Source organism: Orycteropus afer, unplaced genomic scaffold, assembly GCF_000298275.1.
Source record: "Orycteropus afer afer isolate SDZICR_OR568_19922 unplaced genomic scaffold, OryAfe1.0 scaffold00032, whole genome shotgun sequence".
Lineage (NCBI taxonomy): Eukaryota > Metazoa > Chordata > Mammalia > Tubulidentata > Orycteropodidae > Orycteropus > Orycteropus afer.
This window is the reverse complement of record NW_006921619.1, coordinates 6129621-6146000: the sequence shown is the minus strand read 5'-3', so window position 1 is coordinate 6146000 and position 16380 is coordinate 6129621. Positions and strand designations below refer to the sequence as shown.

Below are 16380 nucleotides of genomic sequence, written 5' to 3'. Positions count from 1 at the left end.
TTTACCTGAGGTAGATACACTCCTTGGAGAGAACAATCATGGGAGAAAGAAGAGCTGCTTATGCACTGGGAGACAGCTCAGGGCGCAGGAGGGCATGGAGGGATGGACACAGTAAGAGGTAATTATAAGGAGAAAGTGGGAGGAGAGCTGTTGCGTTGTGGTAAATTGTGGTCACTGTCTTGAGACAAAGTGTATGTGAACGGCTGAATGGAAAGTGAATTTGCTCTGTAAATCTTCACCCAAATCACAATAAAAAAAAACTAATAATAATAAAAAGAAGGTACAGACAATAAAAATAAACCCTTTTACATATAAAATACTGCATTGTCAGTGAAAACAAACCTTAATCTATGGTTAGATGGGTATCTGAATGATCAGGTCTGTCTAGGCAAAAGGGAACATACCCATATATAAAGTTGGCAGACAATATTTCTACACACATATTTACATGTGCTGTAATGCAACAAAGCAATGCAACAAACTGCCCTCGAGTCGGATCTGACTCGTAACGACCTCTCTTTGGGTTTTCGAGGCAGTATCACTATGGAAGTAGATTGCTCAACCTTCCTTCAAGTGAGTGGCTGGTGGGTTTGAACTGCCATGCCAGCCTTCTGGTTAGCACTCAAATGCTTTAGGCACTACACCACCAGAACTCCTGCATGTGCTGTAATAATGTCCATATATATAATGGAGCTAATAAGGGGCAACTCAGATAACTTCTTGCCCATAGCCAACCAACATGAAGGAGTGAGTAGTTGGACCTGTGGGCTTGGGACCATGGTCGCAGGGGACATCAAGTCAATTGGCATAACATGTTGTTGTTGTTAGGTACCATGAAGTTGTCTCCGACTCACAGCAACCCTATGCCCAGCAGAAGGAAACACCACCCGGTCCTGCACCAGCTCCATGATCCCTTCTATACTTGTGCCCATCGCCACAGCCACCATGTCAATTCATCTCATTGAGGACCTTCCCTTCTTTCATCAACCCTGCACCTTACCAAGCATGACATCCTTCTCCAGGGAATGGTCCATTATGACAACATGACCAAAGTAGATGAGACGAAGTTTGGCCATTCTCACTTCCAAGGACCCTTCCAGCTGCACTTCTTCTGGGACAGATTTATTAGTTCTTTTAGCAGTCCATGGTACCTTCAGCATTCTTTGCCAGGACCACAACTCAAAAGCATCAATTCTTCTTCTGTCTTCTTTATTCATTGTCTAGCTCTCACATGCATATGAGGCAATTGAAATATCATGGCTTGTGTCAGGTGCACCTTAGTCCTCAAGGAGATATCTTTGCTCCTCAGCACTTGAAAGAGGTCCTTTGCAGCCGACTTGCCCAGTGCTATATGTTGTCTGATGTCCTGACTGCTGGCATAACATACTACACAAAAAATTGTTCTACATCCTACTTTGGTAAGTAGTGACTGTGGTCTTAAAAGCTTGCAACAGCTATCTAGATGCAACAATGGGTCTCTCCTCATCCAGAGCAAAGAAGAATGAAGAAAACCAAAGATGCATGGAAAACAATTAGTCCAAGGGACTAGTTAGTGGACCATGCGATCCTCAGCCTTTGTAACCATGAGACCAGAAGAACTATATGGTGCTCGGGTACCATTGTCAACCACTCAGAAAGGGATCAGTGCAAGAGATCCTGGTTAGAGTAGGAGAACAATGTGGAACAAAACTCAAAAACATAAAAAAATAAAAATAAAAACAAAAAACTAGGTTTACTGGTCTGATAGAACCTGGTGAGACCCCTGAGAGTATGGCCCCTAGTTACACTTCAGGTCTAGAACTGAACTCACTCCTTGGGCTTCCAGCCAAACAATAGATAGGCACATAGGGTGAACGTTTACATCAGGTACGTACAGTTCTTAGAATAATCTAGAACAGAAGGGCAGTATTTGCACAGGGAGATAGCTCAGGGGGCAGGAATGCATAGCAAAGAAGGACACAGTGAAGGGTTAACTACAGGGAGGAAGTGGGAAGAGAGTTGTTACATTATAGGGAGTTGCAGTCAGTGTCATGAAACAAAATGTGTAAGAACTGCTGTATGGATAATGAGTTTGTGATCTTTCACCCAAATCGCAATAAAAATTGAAAAAAAAGTTATTTACTATGTATTTTTTAAAATAAAAAACCAGAAGCACTCCTTCCCATATTGTGAAATATTCCTAATTCCTGCTAAGGTTTCTAGGCTAATTTTGGTTGAAAAAGTTTTGATTTAATCATGTTATGTTTTAGGCCACAAGACTCACCTTGACCCTTACGTATCAACAGAATGTTCTTTTGCAGAGGGCAATGTTAAATGACAGTTTTGGCAAAGAAAAAGCCATGTACATATGAGATAGTAAAAAAAATTGCAAGAGGAAGCCTCAGATATGTAAATGGGGAAGGAAAAAGAAATGATGCAAAGCTGATCTTATGACATTTGAAATCTCTCAAAGGTTTTATAAACACTCTACATTTTAAGTTATTGGAAAAACTCAAGGAAGAATTTCTGACTGAGAGAACATGCCTCAAACAATGTGTTGACAGGAAAAGGCATCAAGAGAATCTGATAACAGAAATGCCTTTTGCCAATTTCTCTAAGAACTCAAAGATATTTGAACATAAAGATGAGTTATTAATTTTGATGGTTAATTTTCTTTCTGAACTTGGTTAGGCTATTGTGCCCAGAAGTTTGGTCAAATACTAATCTAGATGCTCTTATGAAGTGGGTACTTGTGATTAAATCAGTTGACCTTATGTAAAGCAGATCCTCCTCCAGAATGCTTGTGGGGTTCATCCAATCAGTTGAAGGTCTTAAAAGCAAAAAGGAAGTTTTACTTAAAATATGTTCTGTCTCTAGATTATAAATAGACATCTTGCCAGAATTACGCCACTCTTCTTGTCACTTGGTTTTGAAACACAAGCCTGACCTACAGATTGTGGACTTGCAATTCCTACAATTGTGAGTCAATTTCTTAAAATCTGTCTCTCTATTTCTTTCCCTCATTTTACACACACACACACACACAACACCTTATTGGTTCTGTTTCTGTAGAGAACCATGACAAATACACTAGTTTTCCACAGTGATATGGAAAAATAAAACAAAACATGCAAGGAAGGGATAAAGAGATTACAGCCAGAGCTAGCAAAATCCTGATTGCTGGTTGTCTGGCATTCATTCATACATTTGCTCACTCATCAAATCTGTATTAAGCATCTATCATGTTTTAGACAGGGTACCATGTACTGAGCTATAAAATGGATAATCATCGTTCCTGATGTTTAGGAAAGCACATTCTCTTAGTCAAATACTAATCTATATGCTGTTATCAACTAGGTACGTGTGATTAAATCTGTTGACCTTAAGCAGATTACCCTCCATAATGTAGGAGGGTAACCAGTCAGTTGAAGGCAGAAATGCAAATAAATCTCTGGAATGTACTTATCTAATTGAAATATGGAGTCCCTGGGTGGGACAAGTGGTTAACACGCTTGACTGCTAATCAAAAGTTGGAGGTTCACAGAGTACCTCAACGTGGACATGGCAATCTGCTTCTGAAATATCAGTCATTGTAAAATGGAGCACAGTTCTATGCTGACACACATGGAGTTGCCAGGAGGGTGTGAAGTATTATTATTTATAGAGAACTCTTTAAAAAATAGTTTTTTAAAAATGATAATAAAATTAGTACACACCTATTGAAAACAATTCAGAAAACACAGACAAAGATAGAAAAGAAAATATCATTCATAATCCTGTTATCCAGGACAAAGTTTGCTAATGTAGCCATCTATACTTTCTCTGTGCATATCTATTTTTTTTTTAACAGAATTATGTATGCATAATATTTTGTAACTTATTTTCCTTTCTTAACATATGAAGATGGGAGAAAGGAGAGTATAAAGGCCAGGGGGACCTGGACAGAGTGAGGAGTCAGCTGCAGGGATCCAGGTGAGGAGAGGGAACCCAGGACATGCTCCACAAGTGGCAGGGTGAGAAGGCAGGAGAAAGGAGAGTATAAAGGCTAGAGGGACCCAGACAGAGTGAGGAGTCAGCCGCAGGGATCCAGGCGAGGAGAGGTTGGAGAGGTTTCCAACAGGTAAGGGAGACAAACTTGTCTGTCAGTTTGTCCTACTGTGGTGACATGTTGCTGTGAGTCTTGAGGCTATGCCACTGGTGTTTCAAACCCAGCAGGGTGCACATGGTCCACAGCTCTCAGCCTGGCTTACAGCCTGAGACAGACTAGGAAGAAGGAAGAGGCCATCTACTTCTCAAAGAATTGGCCAGGGAAAAACCTTATGAATAGCAGAGAAACACTGTCTGATATATTACTGCACAACTTTGTGAATAGTCCAGAAAGATTGTCTAATACAGAGGAGGAGGATGAGTCACTTAGGTTAGAGGGTCTCAAAATAGGACTGGGAAAGAGCTGCATTATCAGAACAAAACCAGCCTTACTCATATGGATAAGGTAAAGCTTTCAAGACCTCCATTTGCTGACATGGCACCACTCAAAATGAGGAGAAAGAGCAGCAAACATCCATTAATAATCAGAACATGGAATGTACAAAGTATGAATCTAGGAAAATTGGAAGTTGTCAAAAATGAAATGGAAAGCATAAAGATTGATGTTGTTGTTGTTATGTGCTGTCGAGTCGGACCCGTCTCATAGAGACCCCTCCTTGGGTTTGCGAGGCAGTATCACGAGGCAGTATCACTACGGAAGTAGATTGCCCCATCTTCCTTCCGAGGAGTGGCTGGTGGGTTTGAACCGCCAGCCTTCTGGTTAGCAGTCAAGTGCCTTAGCACTATGCTATGAGCTGAAATGGACTGGTTTTGGCCATTTTGAATCAGACAACCATATGGTCTACTATGCTGAGAATTATAGTTTGAAGAGGAATGGCGTGGCATTCATCATTACAAAGGATGTTTCAAGATCTGTCCTGAAGTACAATGCTGTCAATGATAGGATAATATCCATACACCTACAAGGAAGACTCGTTAATATGACTATTATTCAAATTTATGCACCAAACACCAAAGCCAAAATGAGGAAATTGAAGATTTTTATCAACTTCTCAGTCTGAAATTGACCAAACATGCAATCAGGATGTGTTACTTATCACTGGTGACTGGAATGCAAAAATTGGAAACAAAGAAGAATCACCAGTAGTTGGAAAATTTAGCCTTGTTGACAGAAATAACGCTGGAAATCGCATGGTAGAATTTTGCAAAACCAATGACTTACTCATTGCAAATATCTTTTTTCAACAACACAAACGGCAGCTGTACACATGGACTTCACCAAATGGAACACACAGGAATCAGATTGATTATATCTGTGGCAAGAGGTTATGGAAAAGCTCGATATCTTCAGCCAAAACCAGACCAGGAGTTGATTGTGGAACAGACCATCAACTACTCATATACAAATTCAACTTGAAGGTGAAGACAATTAAAACAAGTCCATGAGAGCCAAAATATGATATCGAATATATCCCTCCTGAATTGAGAGACCATCTAAAGAATAGATTTGATGCATTGAACACCAGTGATCAGAAACCAGATGAATTGTGGGATGGCATCAAAAGTATCATCCATGAAGAAAGCAAGAGGTCACTAAAAAGACAACAAAAGAAGAGAAGACCAAAATGGATGACAGAAGAGACTCTGAAACTTGCCCTTGAGTGGAGAGTAGCTAAAGCAAATGGAAGAAATTACAAGATCAAAGAGCTGAACTGAAGATTTCAAAGAGCAGCTCAAGCAGACAAAGTCAATTACTATAATGAAATGTGCAAAGACCTGGAGTGAGGAAACCAAAAGGGAAGAACATGCTCGGCATTTCTAAAGCTGAAAGAATTGAGGAAAAAATTTAAGCCTCAAGTTGCAATATTGAAAGATTCTATGGGCAAAATATTGAATGATGCAGGAAACATCAAAAGAAGATGGAAGGAATATACAGAGTCACTGTATCAAAAAGAACTGGTTGATCTTCATCCATTTCAGGAGGTGGCATATGATCTAGAACCAATGGTATTGAAGGAGGAAGTCGAAGCTGCAATGAAAGAATTGGCGAAGAACAAGGCTCCAGGAATTGATGGAATACCCATTGAGATATTTCAACAAACTGATGCTGCACTGGAGGCACTCACTCGGTTATGCCAAGAGATTTGGAAGACAGCTACCTAGGCAACTGACTGGAAAAGATCCATATTTGTAACCATGCCAAAGAAAGGTGATCCCACAGGATGTGGAAATTATCAAACAATATCATTAATATCGCATGCAAGTAAGATCTTACTGAAGATAATTCAAAAATGGTTGCAGCAGTATATTGACAGAGAACTTCCAGAGATGCAAACTGGATTCAGAAGAGGATGTGGAACAAGGGATATCATAACTGTTGTTAGATGGATCTTGGCTCAAGGCAAAGAATACCAGAAAGATGTTTACTTGTGTTTTATTGACTATGCAAAGGCATTTGATTGTGTGGATCATGATAAATTATGGATAACACTGAGAAGAATGGGAATTCCTGAACACTTGATTGTACTCATGAGGAACCTGTACATCGACCAGGAGGCTGTCATTCAAATGGAACAAGGGGATACTACATGGTTTAAAATCAAGAAGGGAGTGCATCAGAGCTGTAACCTTTCCCCGTACTTATTCACTCTACATGCTAAGCAAATAATCCAAGAAGCTGGACTATATGAAGGAAAACATGGCATTAGGATTGGAGGAAGAATCATTAACAACCTGAGATATGCTGATGATACAACTTTGCTTGCTGAAAGTGAGGATGACTTGAGGCACTTACTGATGAAGATTGAAGAACACAGTCTGCAGTATGGATTACATCTCAATATAAAGAAAACAAAAATCCTCACAACTGGACCAATGAGCAGCATCATGATAAATGGAGAAAAGATTGAGGATGTCAAAGAATTCACATTGCTTAGTTCTACAATCGACGCCAATGGAAGCAGCAGTCAGGACATTAGACGACATGTAGTACTGGGTAGGTCGGCCACGAAGGAACTGTTTCAAGTGCTAAGGAGCAAGGATATCTCCTTGAGGACTAAGGTGTGCCTGACACAAGCCATGATATTTTCAATCACCTCATAAGCATGTGAGGCTGGACAATGAAAGGAAGGCTGAAGAAGAGTTGATTCTTTTGAGTTGTGGTGTTGGTAAAGAATGCTGAAAGTACCATGGACTGCTAAAAGAACTAACAGATCTGTCCTGGAGGAAGTGCAGCCAAGATGTTCCTTTGAAGGGAGAATGGCCAGACTTCATCTCACCTATTTTGGTCATGTTGTTAGAAGGGACCATTCCCTGGATGTCATGCTTGCTAAGGTGGAGGGTCATGAAAGAGGGGAAGGGCCTTCAATGAGATGGATTGACATGGTGCCTGCAACAATGGGCTCAAATATAGCAAGGATCATGGAGCTGGCGCAGGATCGGGCTGTATCTCGTTCTGCTGTGCATGGGGTTGCTATGAGTCAGAAATGACTAACCGGCACCTAACAACAACATATCATGGATCTGTGTCCACGGCATTAACATAGATCTTTATCCACACTTTAAATGGCTACATAACATTCCTTTGTGTGGCTGTACAGCAATTTATTTAAGCAGAACCCTTTAACTGCGGTCCTTAATTAGTCTTCCTAGCCCTCCTCTAAGCATGTGTATGTAGACAGCCCATTGATGTTGTGAAATCAGAGGAAACTATCAGAATTTAATAATAATAATAATAACACAATATATTATTTAGTTTGAAGAGCAATTTCAGGAATGAGAGAAGCAAAGGACAGTGAAAGAGAAATGTTTGATAAAGGGAACATTTGTAAATGTTTTATAGTAATATCCTGCAAATGGCACTTGACCTTTTCTTTTGAAACTCTCAAAGTGTCTGAAAGACTTGACGTCAAATCAGATTACACCTGTTTAGGGTAAAGTAGCAAAGTTTCTGCAAGAGGACTGTCCACGCTGGTGTTTATGGATCTATAATAAAATATACTGAGGAGCCAATGCTTCCTAGAGAGTCATTTATTGGGGCAATCAATGAAGGAGAGGCTTTACTAACCTGGCTCTCCATTGATAAGGAAGTCAGAACTTAGGGGCAGCCTAAGAGACACTAAGTGTGCAGGAATGAGGACTCTGGCTTTTGGGAAGTCAGGAAATTTTCCTGGGCTATTCTGAATCTACTTGGTAGAGCTGTGTTGGAGTTTTTTTGGAATGCGTAAGGGCACTAGGGATAGGTGGCTAAGATTAGGAAGGGCCTGGCTGTACCTAAAATTAGGAGAAACTTTAGGCTACGGTTTGTAGTGAGAAGCCTGCCTAGGTGTTCCAGAGGACAACGACCGTGACGATGGAGGAGGCCAGGAAGAGCAGGTAAAGGCGGAAGAGCAGGGTGTCCATCATGTGGCTGAACTGCACCCACAGACCAACGAGGTGCTGCTTCTGGACTTCATGCTCCTGCTGGGCCCTTGTTGATTCAGGACACCCATTTAACTCTGCCTCTCCAGAGCTGGGCATCTTCCCTACCAACTCCACTGGCTCCTTCAGGTCTGTAGGGAGAATAGAGACTTATTCACTGGCTGGGAATGTCACCCTGGGGGTTAAGGGTGACAGGGAGGGATGCAGAAGCAGAGGAGTGGAGGTGTTGGAAGAGAGAATGTGGGCAGTTCTGACTTCTCTTACCAGGCAATTGGGTTGGGGTGACGCCCAGGACTTTATTTCCCTCTTGGGATGCAGTGGAGCAGCATTTCCTTGGGTTGGTGCAGTGCAGCAGCAGGGAGTGGAGCCACTGAGGCATGGGAGGGGGCTCACTAGTAGCCAGCTGCAGCAGGTAGGTGATGAAGATGGTCTCCATCAGGCTGACCACCATCAGGGACAGGCACAGGGCAAAGTAGACACCTGAGGACATAGCAAATTATAAGTAAACCAGGGTAGATTCTTGAATCTCTCTCCCCAAATCCCATCCTTTCCCCTTTAAGTGGAGCAGCAGTTGGTTCTCCTAGTCCCCCTCCCTGTCCTTTGCTTCTCCAGAAAATGGGAAATGTCATACTGATGAGGGGGGTGCCACTGGCAGGAAGTAAGTCATTCATCATGAGCAAGAAGACGTTGTAGCCCAGCAGGAGAGTTATCTTGAATGGGGCACGATTCCCACTTTCTGCCGGAAGGTAGAAGCTGAGGGTGTCGATGGCAACCAGAAAGCCACTGGGCACCAGAAGGTTTATGACATAGAGAGTGGGCCTACGCCTGATGGCCACCTGGTTGGGGAAGAGAGAGTGGAGAATGTGGCAAATGAACTGATACCAAAGGGCTCAGCTTATACATTTGACTATCCGATTCTTGCTAATGTGCTGTAAGGGTGGCAATGGGACAGTCTCTTTAGGTAACACATGTATTTAGTAGTGCCCTTCTACTAAAGTCTCCCTATTTGTTGTCGAATTTTTATTTGCAGTCTGCTGGGAACACAGTGCGATTATAGATGAAGTAGAGTCCTTGGCACCATCAAATGGGAGATGCTTCATTTTGAGCACTAGTGCTTATAGTAGCCCAGCCCCTTCCCTCTGAGGTGAGGAGTGTCTCTAGGGACCCTGCTTTAAGGAAGCTTGGGTAGAGGGTAAAGTCCATAGACGGCACAAATGGTTTACTCTTTACTACTAACCTAAACAATAGCAGTCTGATCCCACCCAGTGGTTCCATGAAAGAAAGACCTGACAATATTATTCTGTAAAGATTATAGCCAAGAAAACCCTATGGAGCAGTTCTACTCTGTAACACTTGGAGTTGCCATGAGTTGAATTGCCTTGACGGCAATGGGTTTGCTTTTTGACTTTGATAGAAGGTAGATTGGGAAGCTGATGCTAAACCTCCCGGAGCTTGTTTTTACTGTCTAAACAATCTTAGGAAGAGAGGAAAATCACAGAGCAGCTGGGACCAGAAATCAAACAGGGACGCCTGGACTCACATAGAACATGATCTGGTCATAGAGGTTGCTGCCCACCAACATCTTTGGCGTGGCTTTGTTGATGCCCAGGAGCTCCCACTCCCCCTGGGTCTGAATGATGTTACGAGATGTGTCTGTTATCTCCCATACTTCCTTGTCCATGCCCAGTACCATGCTATCCACTGCAAGGGAGACCCAGTCAGTTCAGTCAAGAGGTGCTTCCAAGCCTCCCACCCATAACATTAGATTCCTCCTCCACTGGGTTTTTTCAACAAAATTTCCCCTCTCTCCTTTTAAAGCAGGGTATCCAGGTTTTTTCAGAAGTGGGTTATAAGACTAGCAATTCATATGTGTATGGGTTACAACATTGATTTGATTTGTTTTGTTTTGTTGGTGAAAACAAGTGACTCAAAGCTGTTATGGGAATATGGAATATGACTCAAATGTGAGTCACTATTATTGGAGTCATTCCTATTTTCCTTCTTAATTCTCCAGTTGTATGAAGTTGTTTTAGTGGAATCAAACTTGAATAGCTCAACATTTTCATAATTACAAACATGTTGGTTGTAATGATGAATTTATCTGAAGTTGCCACAGGACAGTTGGTGGCATTAGTTGCATTCATCTACCGGTTTAAGGTTGTTAGCTATTAAAGTTAAAAGATTTGAGCGAAAAAATAGAGATGTGCGGCAACTTGGGGTCAGGTGGGCCTCATGTGGTACAAGGGCTAACCAAGATCTAAAGCTGTAGTTTTCAACCCTGGGAGCACATTAGCATCAACTGGGGAGATAGGAAAAATGACAAGGCCTGGGATCCACTCTGGAACAAGTAGATTTTAGACTCTGGGAATGATATACAGTTATGGGTATTTTAAAAGAGCTTTAGTGGGCAGCCACATTGAGAAACAGTGACCTAATACCTTCTCTAATAATACAAGTTAAATATCTTCCCCTGAATCTTAAATGTGTCACACTCACCAGTGTAGAGGAAAGAACTGAAGGTGAAGGTACAGTTCTGTTGGTCAAAAGGGAAGTAGAAGATGTCCAGGTTACAGATGCTGGTCACCCTCATTGGCTTGTCATACTTAATTCGGCCTTCACTGTTGACATAAACAGTGAGACCTGGAGGTGTCTGATCCACATCCATGCTGCTTGTGAAAAGGAGGGAGAGGTGGGTGTTGTTGGGGGTCTCAGTTAGCTTTTGTCTGACTATGCTTTCCTTGTTTTGGCTCTTATTCTAATGTCACTCTATCTTGTTTGTATTGCTACTTTCAGTGTTTTGTAGAAGTCAATTAATTGACCATGCCTCTGTCTGAATCTTATGGTAGCCCTGTTCCCTGCACTGACAGTGAGATGTCCTTTGCAGATGGGAATTCATGCTGTTCCCAAGCCCAGATACGCACGATTCCATGATGAAGATGTCCGGGAGCCACAGTTTTTCAGCTGATATGGTAAGTTTATTGATGTCAACACACTCTTTTGGGTTCCAGTTGATGAATGGATTGTCCCACACCTGTAGCCAGGGCAGTGAGAAAGAAAGGTGATGGTAGAGTTTGTCCAGTCAGCCTGTCTTGCTCTTTCCATTCTTCTTTAAATCCTGAGACTCTCACTCCCACATGTGTGTTTAATGACCACAGCTATCGTCCCCTCTTTATCTAACAAAGTGTCATCAGTTAAGTTCCTCTTCATGGGTTTTTTCCCAGACAGATCTTAAATAAGGCCTAAAACCATTTGGGGCCAGACACACCCAATATTTTGGCCTGTAGCCACTTGGCCTGGGCCATTTCTTCAACCACCACTTCTTCCTTAGCTGCCTAGGGAGCTTTGTGTTCCCAGGGCCAGTCCAGTTCTAGATGGAGTTGTTTTGTCCCAGAAAGGGAAAGTTATGCATATTGTGAAAGTTTAGACTAGAAAACCTTTAAGTTACTTCTAACTTCTGCAGCTTAAAATTATAAATGAAAGTAGGAATAGGGTAGCTGAGACTGCCTTACCAAATCCATCCACAGGAATGACGTCAGCAGCTGGAGCTGTGCATTCTGATAAAGAAATTGTCATCAAGGATCATCAGTGCAGCAACATTTAGGCCAAGCCCACCTCACATTCTCATACACACTCATTACTTTATTGTGCCAGACATAAGTCTAGAAGCTGGACTGCCTTTTCCTTACTTGCTTCTCCTCATGTTTAAGGACAATCCGGATTTTAATTAATAAAATTTTTAATTTTTCTTTTTTGAATTTTCCTTCCCCCCCCCCCAAATTCCAGAAAGGGAAGGACTCAAGGACAAATGTTTCCTGTAACAATAATACTGCAGCATTCTTCTTTCTGTCTCCCACCCTATAGGATGGACCTCTAACTTGTATAAAATCCATTCAGGGACCCCACTGCTCACCAATGGACCAGTGCCATGTTGGTTTGACAGGGAAGAGGGTCCTTGTTGCCTATCAGAAGCCTATGGAAAGATAGGGGGCCAGATCTCACCACTTCTAGGATAGCAGAAAGGGTGAAGGAGATGTTGACATGAGTGGGGATGCTGTAGTTGATAACTGGACGGAAGGCCTTTCTATCAAACACTGCTTGGAAGGCAGCAGGATCCACCCCATTCTGGTCAAACCCTGAGCAGTTGATGGTGAAACTGTCACCTCTTCCTGTAGAGAAAAGAAAGCCTGTGAAATGGGATCAAGGTCTCTGTGTTTCCTGTGTGAGAGGGGTGCCAGGCTCGGGCCTGCTCTGTAGAGAGAGAAAACAGGGGGCACTGGGAGAAGCAAGTAAGTCCTCCTTCCTGGACCAAGACTCTCCAAAGCCAAAATCCTTCCTGCCAGGGCCAGGGAGGATGGGCTGGGCTGGGCTGGTAGGCAAATGCCAGGAATTGATGTGGTGAGCTGAGTCAGTACTCTCTTCTCACTTCCATTGTTTGATCCTTATGTAAAATCTGCCCAAATTTATATGCAAACTTGGCTTTGGTGCAATGACAGTCACTTCAAGGAGTCCTTTAGTGTACCCATCACAAACATCTCGGGCCCACCTAGCACAAGCACCACTGAGCACTGCCCTAAAACTTGTAGTCTAGGTCACTAAGAAATCTGCTTCAATGTACTTCTTTTCTCATTCTCAGAGATGTCCATCTATTGAAAGGAAGAACTGATTTATTGGGGGGTGGGTAGGTCCATGCCTATTCGGTAGATAAGGGAAGCATGTAGTAGGTATTCTGACTGGGGGCTTACCTTGGTGCTGTGCATTTATTTTGCTCTTCTCACATTCAGTGACATCAGATATCTTGGAGTTGTTTTCAGCATCAGGACAAGCCGCAATATCAATGAAATATACCATATGCCAATCACACAGCAAGGCCTAAGCAGGCGTATCTCTTGGTCACGGCCAGGGATATCTGAGCAAATTCTTTGCCCCATTTTTGTCAGGTCTTTTTCTCTGCCTCCTCTTTCCCATCCTGATATTTCACATCCATAATATTTAAGGTATGTACCCAGATAGGGAACAAACATTTCCTCTTAGAAGCTAAGCACTCATCCATTTCTATCTCAGACTGATTCCCAAACTCTCTTGGTATTTTCCTTAATCCTCCAGAGTATGTTTAAAATCAGTGACTACTCCTCTTGCAGATACCATATCAGTGGAAAAGAGACAGAGAGGGTTGGATGAGGGGTGTGATTGAAGTGACATAGGAAGTCAATGACAACATGGAATTGGAGAGGTGGTGTAATGGAAGGACAGTTGGTAGATTTCTATGCAGACAGGAATAGAGAAGGGTTATGTGTTACTAACTAGTGAACTATTTTTCTGTCACCAATAGGAGGTCAAGACACAGATATTATGGAAGAAATATTTAACACTAATTTAACATTTAATGCCCTCCAAGTGCTAGAGGGAAGTTCCTGGATGTCCTTCAGAATCACACTCTGGTCTTTCCCTGTTCTTGCCCCATCTTACCTTGAAGCAAAAGGCTGACAGTGAGGCAGAGGAAGAAACTCCTCATAAGAGGCCACCCCCCTTCCATCCTTCTCTTCTGCATGCTTCTCTGAGAACTCACCAGGAGCCCCCAAACTCTTGTGCTTAAAGGAGCTTGTACCACACCTTAGTTCATGGTTTTGAATACTGCTCCTGTCAGGTGACCACTCATGAATGAGAAGCTGTGGCCACAGAGCTCACAGGAGAGTGTCCTGCTCTCCCCCTGCCCAGGTATGCTTTTCAGGCTCCAGGCAAGGAGAAATTTGGGCCAAGACTAAGAGAAAAGTATCTCATTTGGCAGCTTTGTGTTGATCCCCTTAATGAGAGAGTATGAACTGGGGAAATAAAGGTTATGCTCTTTCAAGGCCAGGGAATCTGGAGATTTGGAAAAGTGACAATATTTGGTTATTTGGTTATGAACAGTGAAGTATCTCATAGTCTTGGTTGATATTAAGGGTTATTGAAAAGACCAAATTATAAAGCTTGGTTCATACCTTCATAATCTATTACCTATTACAGCCCCTACCTAGGTTTGCTCTTTCTAGTCTCTCTTTCTTTCTGATTCTTTCTCCCAAAACCAATGTTCTCTACACTTCTTTTATTCCATGCACTGATTGCATAATAATAGAAATCATAAGACTACACTAGCAGAACTGTTTTTAAGATCTTTGTGTTGGCTATTGTACTACAAATTATCACAAACTAGTAATTTCAGCAAATATCAATATTACTAACATGTGTCAGTATTATGTCTTTAATCACATCTCTATGGAAAAGCACAATCAAACAAAATTAGTGAATTAGAGCATTGTTACAGTAACTATCTTACATTTCCAGGAAAATTGGAAATTTTTTTCTTGTAGAACAAGTGAAGGGTCAGACCAAGAATACAAAAGAAACTTTGTTCAGAATAGAAGGTCCTGACAGCCCTAAACAGAAAGTGCTGAGAAAGGCAGGAATGACTTAGGGGCCAAAAGTGGGAAAGTACAAGAGAGAGGGTTGCAATATATTCCATTTGAGCTTTTGCCATATCTTTAGTCCTTCAACTCTACCAGCTCTGTAAGTGATTTCTTTCTTTGGAAGCTTGGCCTGCCTGATGCAGAAGTTGAAGAGAATGAAAGGAAGAAGACAAAGAGAAGAAGAAAGAGACTAGAGAAAGGGAGAAGGAGAAAGGCAAAGGGGGTTTGTTAGAAAATCTGTTTAAGGTTTAGTGCTCTCTATCGTGACTTGAAAGGGTTCAGTTGGGAGGCAAGTTAGTTAGGCTCTGGCAACATACTGTACTGACTACCACAAAGAGGTGCGTGTTGGCCTATAGGGCTGGGGCAACTGATGAGACTACAGATGCTGTCCTAAACTAGGATGCCAAGTGGCCAGATTGTCCTACAAATAATGTACTTCAAAGCAGAGCAAATGCAAATATGATCCAGGACAGATCTGGAAAGCCAAGCATGGCCAAGATCCACCCAAAAAGTAGATAACCGTTTGGAAATTGGACCAATAGCAAATGAGATCCTAGGACCTCCACTTTTAATTGGAATACAAATCAATGATTATGGGGACAGGACCTCTGGGAAAATGGGCTCTCATTCAAGGTGGGTTCAAAGGAGGAAATGACCGACTATAACTGAACAATCAAGCAGAAATCAAATAGGAAGGCTGACCTTTTGATTGTTCCCATCCTGGCATGTTAAACCAAAGCATGTGTGTTTAGCCACATGAACTCACCCTTTGGGCACTTCTGGTTAAGAGTGAAGGACTTTCAAGGGAGTAAAGCAAGTTCTGCAGGTATGCAGAGCTATCAGATCTTGGATCTAGGAAGCAAAGGTTAACTTCAAGACCTGCTAAAGGGTGGCTGAAAACAGTTGATGTATATCATGTTTCTACCAAGTTTGGCTGAAAACTTGGAGTGGACCAAATCCTAGAATTTGAACTCAAAAATAGATTCAGCTGCCAAGAGATGAAGAAGAAGGAGGCAGGAGAAATGAGGCAATAAAATATTGATTCATACCCTTCCTGGAGAGTGAGAGTTACAACTCTGGGATTCAGAAACCTCAAGCTCTATTGCAGCTGCAGCTGCTACTGCAGCTACGGCTACTGGTGATGGCTAACATACTGAGAACTTGCCCGCATGCCAGGCATTGTGACAAGTGTTCCACCTACCTGATTTTATTTGATTCTCCCTCAAATCCTAACTATAGATATATATGGGATAGAATCATGTAGAAAAAAAGAAATGAAGTCAAGTAAATAGTTAGAGAGATGGCAATTTGACCCCTGTATTACCTGATCATATTTTGTTGTTGTTGTTATGTGCTGTGGAGTAGGACTCGAGTCATAGCAACCCCTCCTTGGGTTTCCGAGGCAGTGTCACTACGGAAGTAGATTGCCCCATCTTCCTTCCGAGGAGTGGCTGGTGGGTTTGAACCACCAGCCTTCTGGTTAGCAGTCAAG

General features: G+C 42.2%; 1 protein-coding gene across 1 annotated transcript; it reads right to left on the bottom strand.

Annotated features, from left to right (window-relative positions):
- Positions 1 to 8346: 8346 nt before the first annotated feature.
- Positions 8347 to 13978, bottom strand: LOC103192862 (5-hydroxytryptamine receptor 3C-like). The gene is made up of 9 exons (XM_007935918.1): positions 13912 to 13978; positions 12445 to 12611; positions 11955 to 11999; positions 11367 to 11476; positions 10942 to 11111; positions 9986 to 10146; positions 9077 to 9281; positions 8710 to 8925; positions 8347 to 8576 (listed from the first exon to the last, which is right to left on the bottom strand). The coding sequence occupies exons 1-9, from the start codon at positions 13976 to 13978 to the stop codon at positions 8347 to 8349; spliced, it is 1371 nt and encodes a 456-aa protein (XP_007934109.1).
- Between the last annotated feature and the right edge of the window lie 2402 nt (positions 13979 to 16380).

Excerpts from the sequence above, each read along its gene's own strand:
- LOC103192862 (XM_007935918.1), bottom strand. The coding sequence starts at position 13,978 with ATGGAAGGGGGGTGGCCTCTTATGAGGAGTTTCTTCCTCTGCCTCACT. Across the intron at positions 9,282-9,985 it reads ATGACCAGATCATGTTCTAT|GTGGCCATCAGGCGTAGGCC; the intron begins GTGAGTCCAGGC and ends TTCCCCAACCAG. Across the intron at positions 8,577-8,709 it reads CACCCCAACCCAATTGCCTG|ACCTGAAGGAGCCAGTGGAG; the intron begins GTAAGAGAAGTC and ends TTCTCCCTACAG.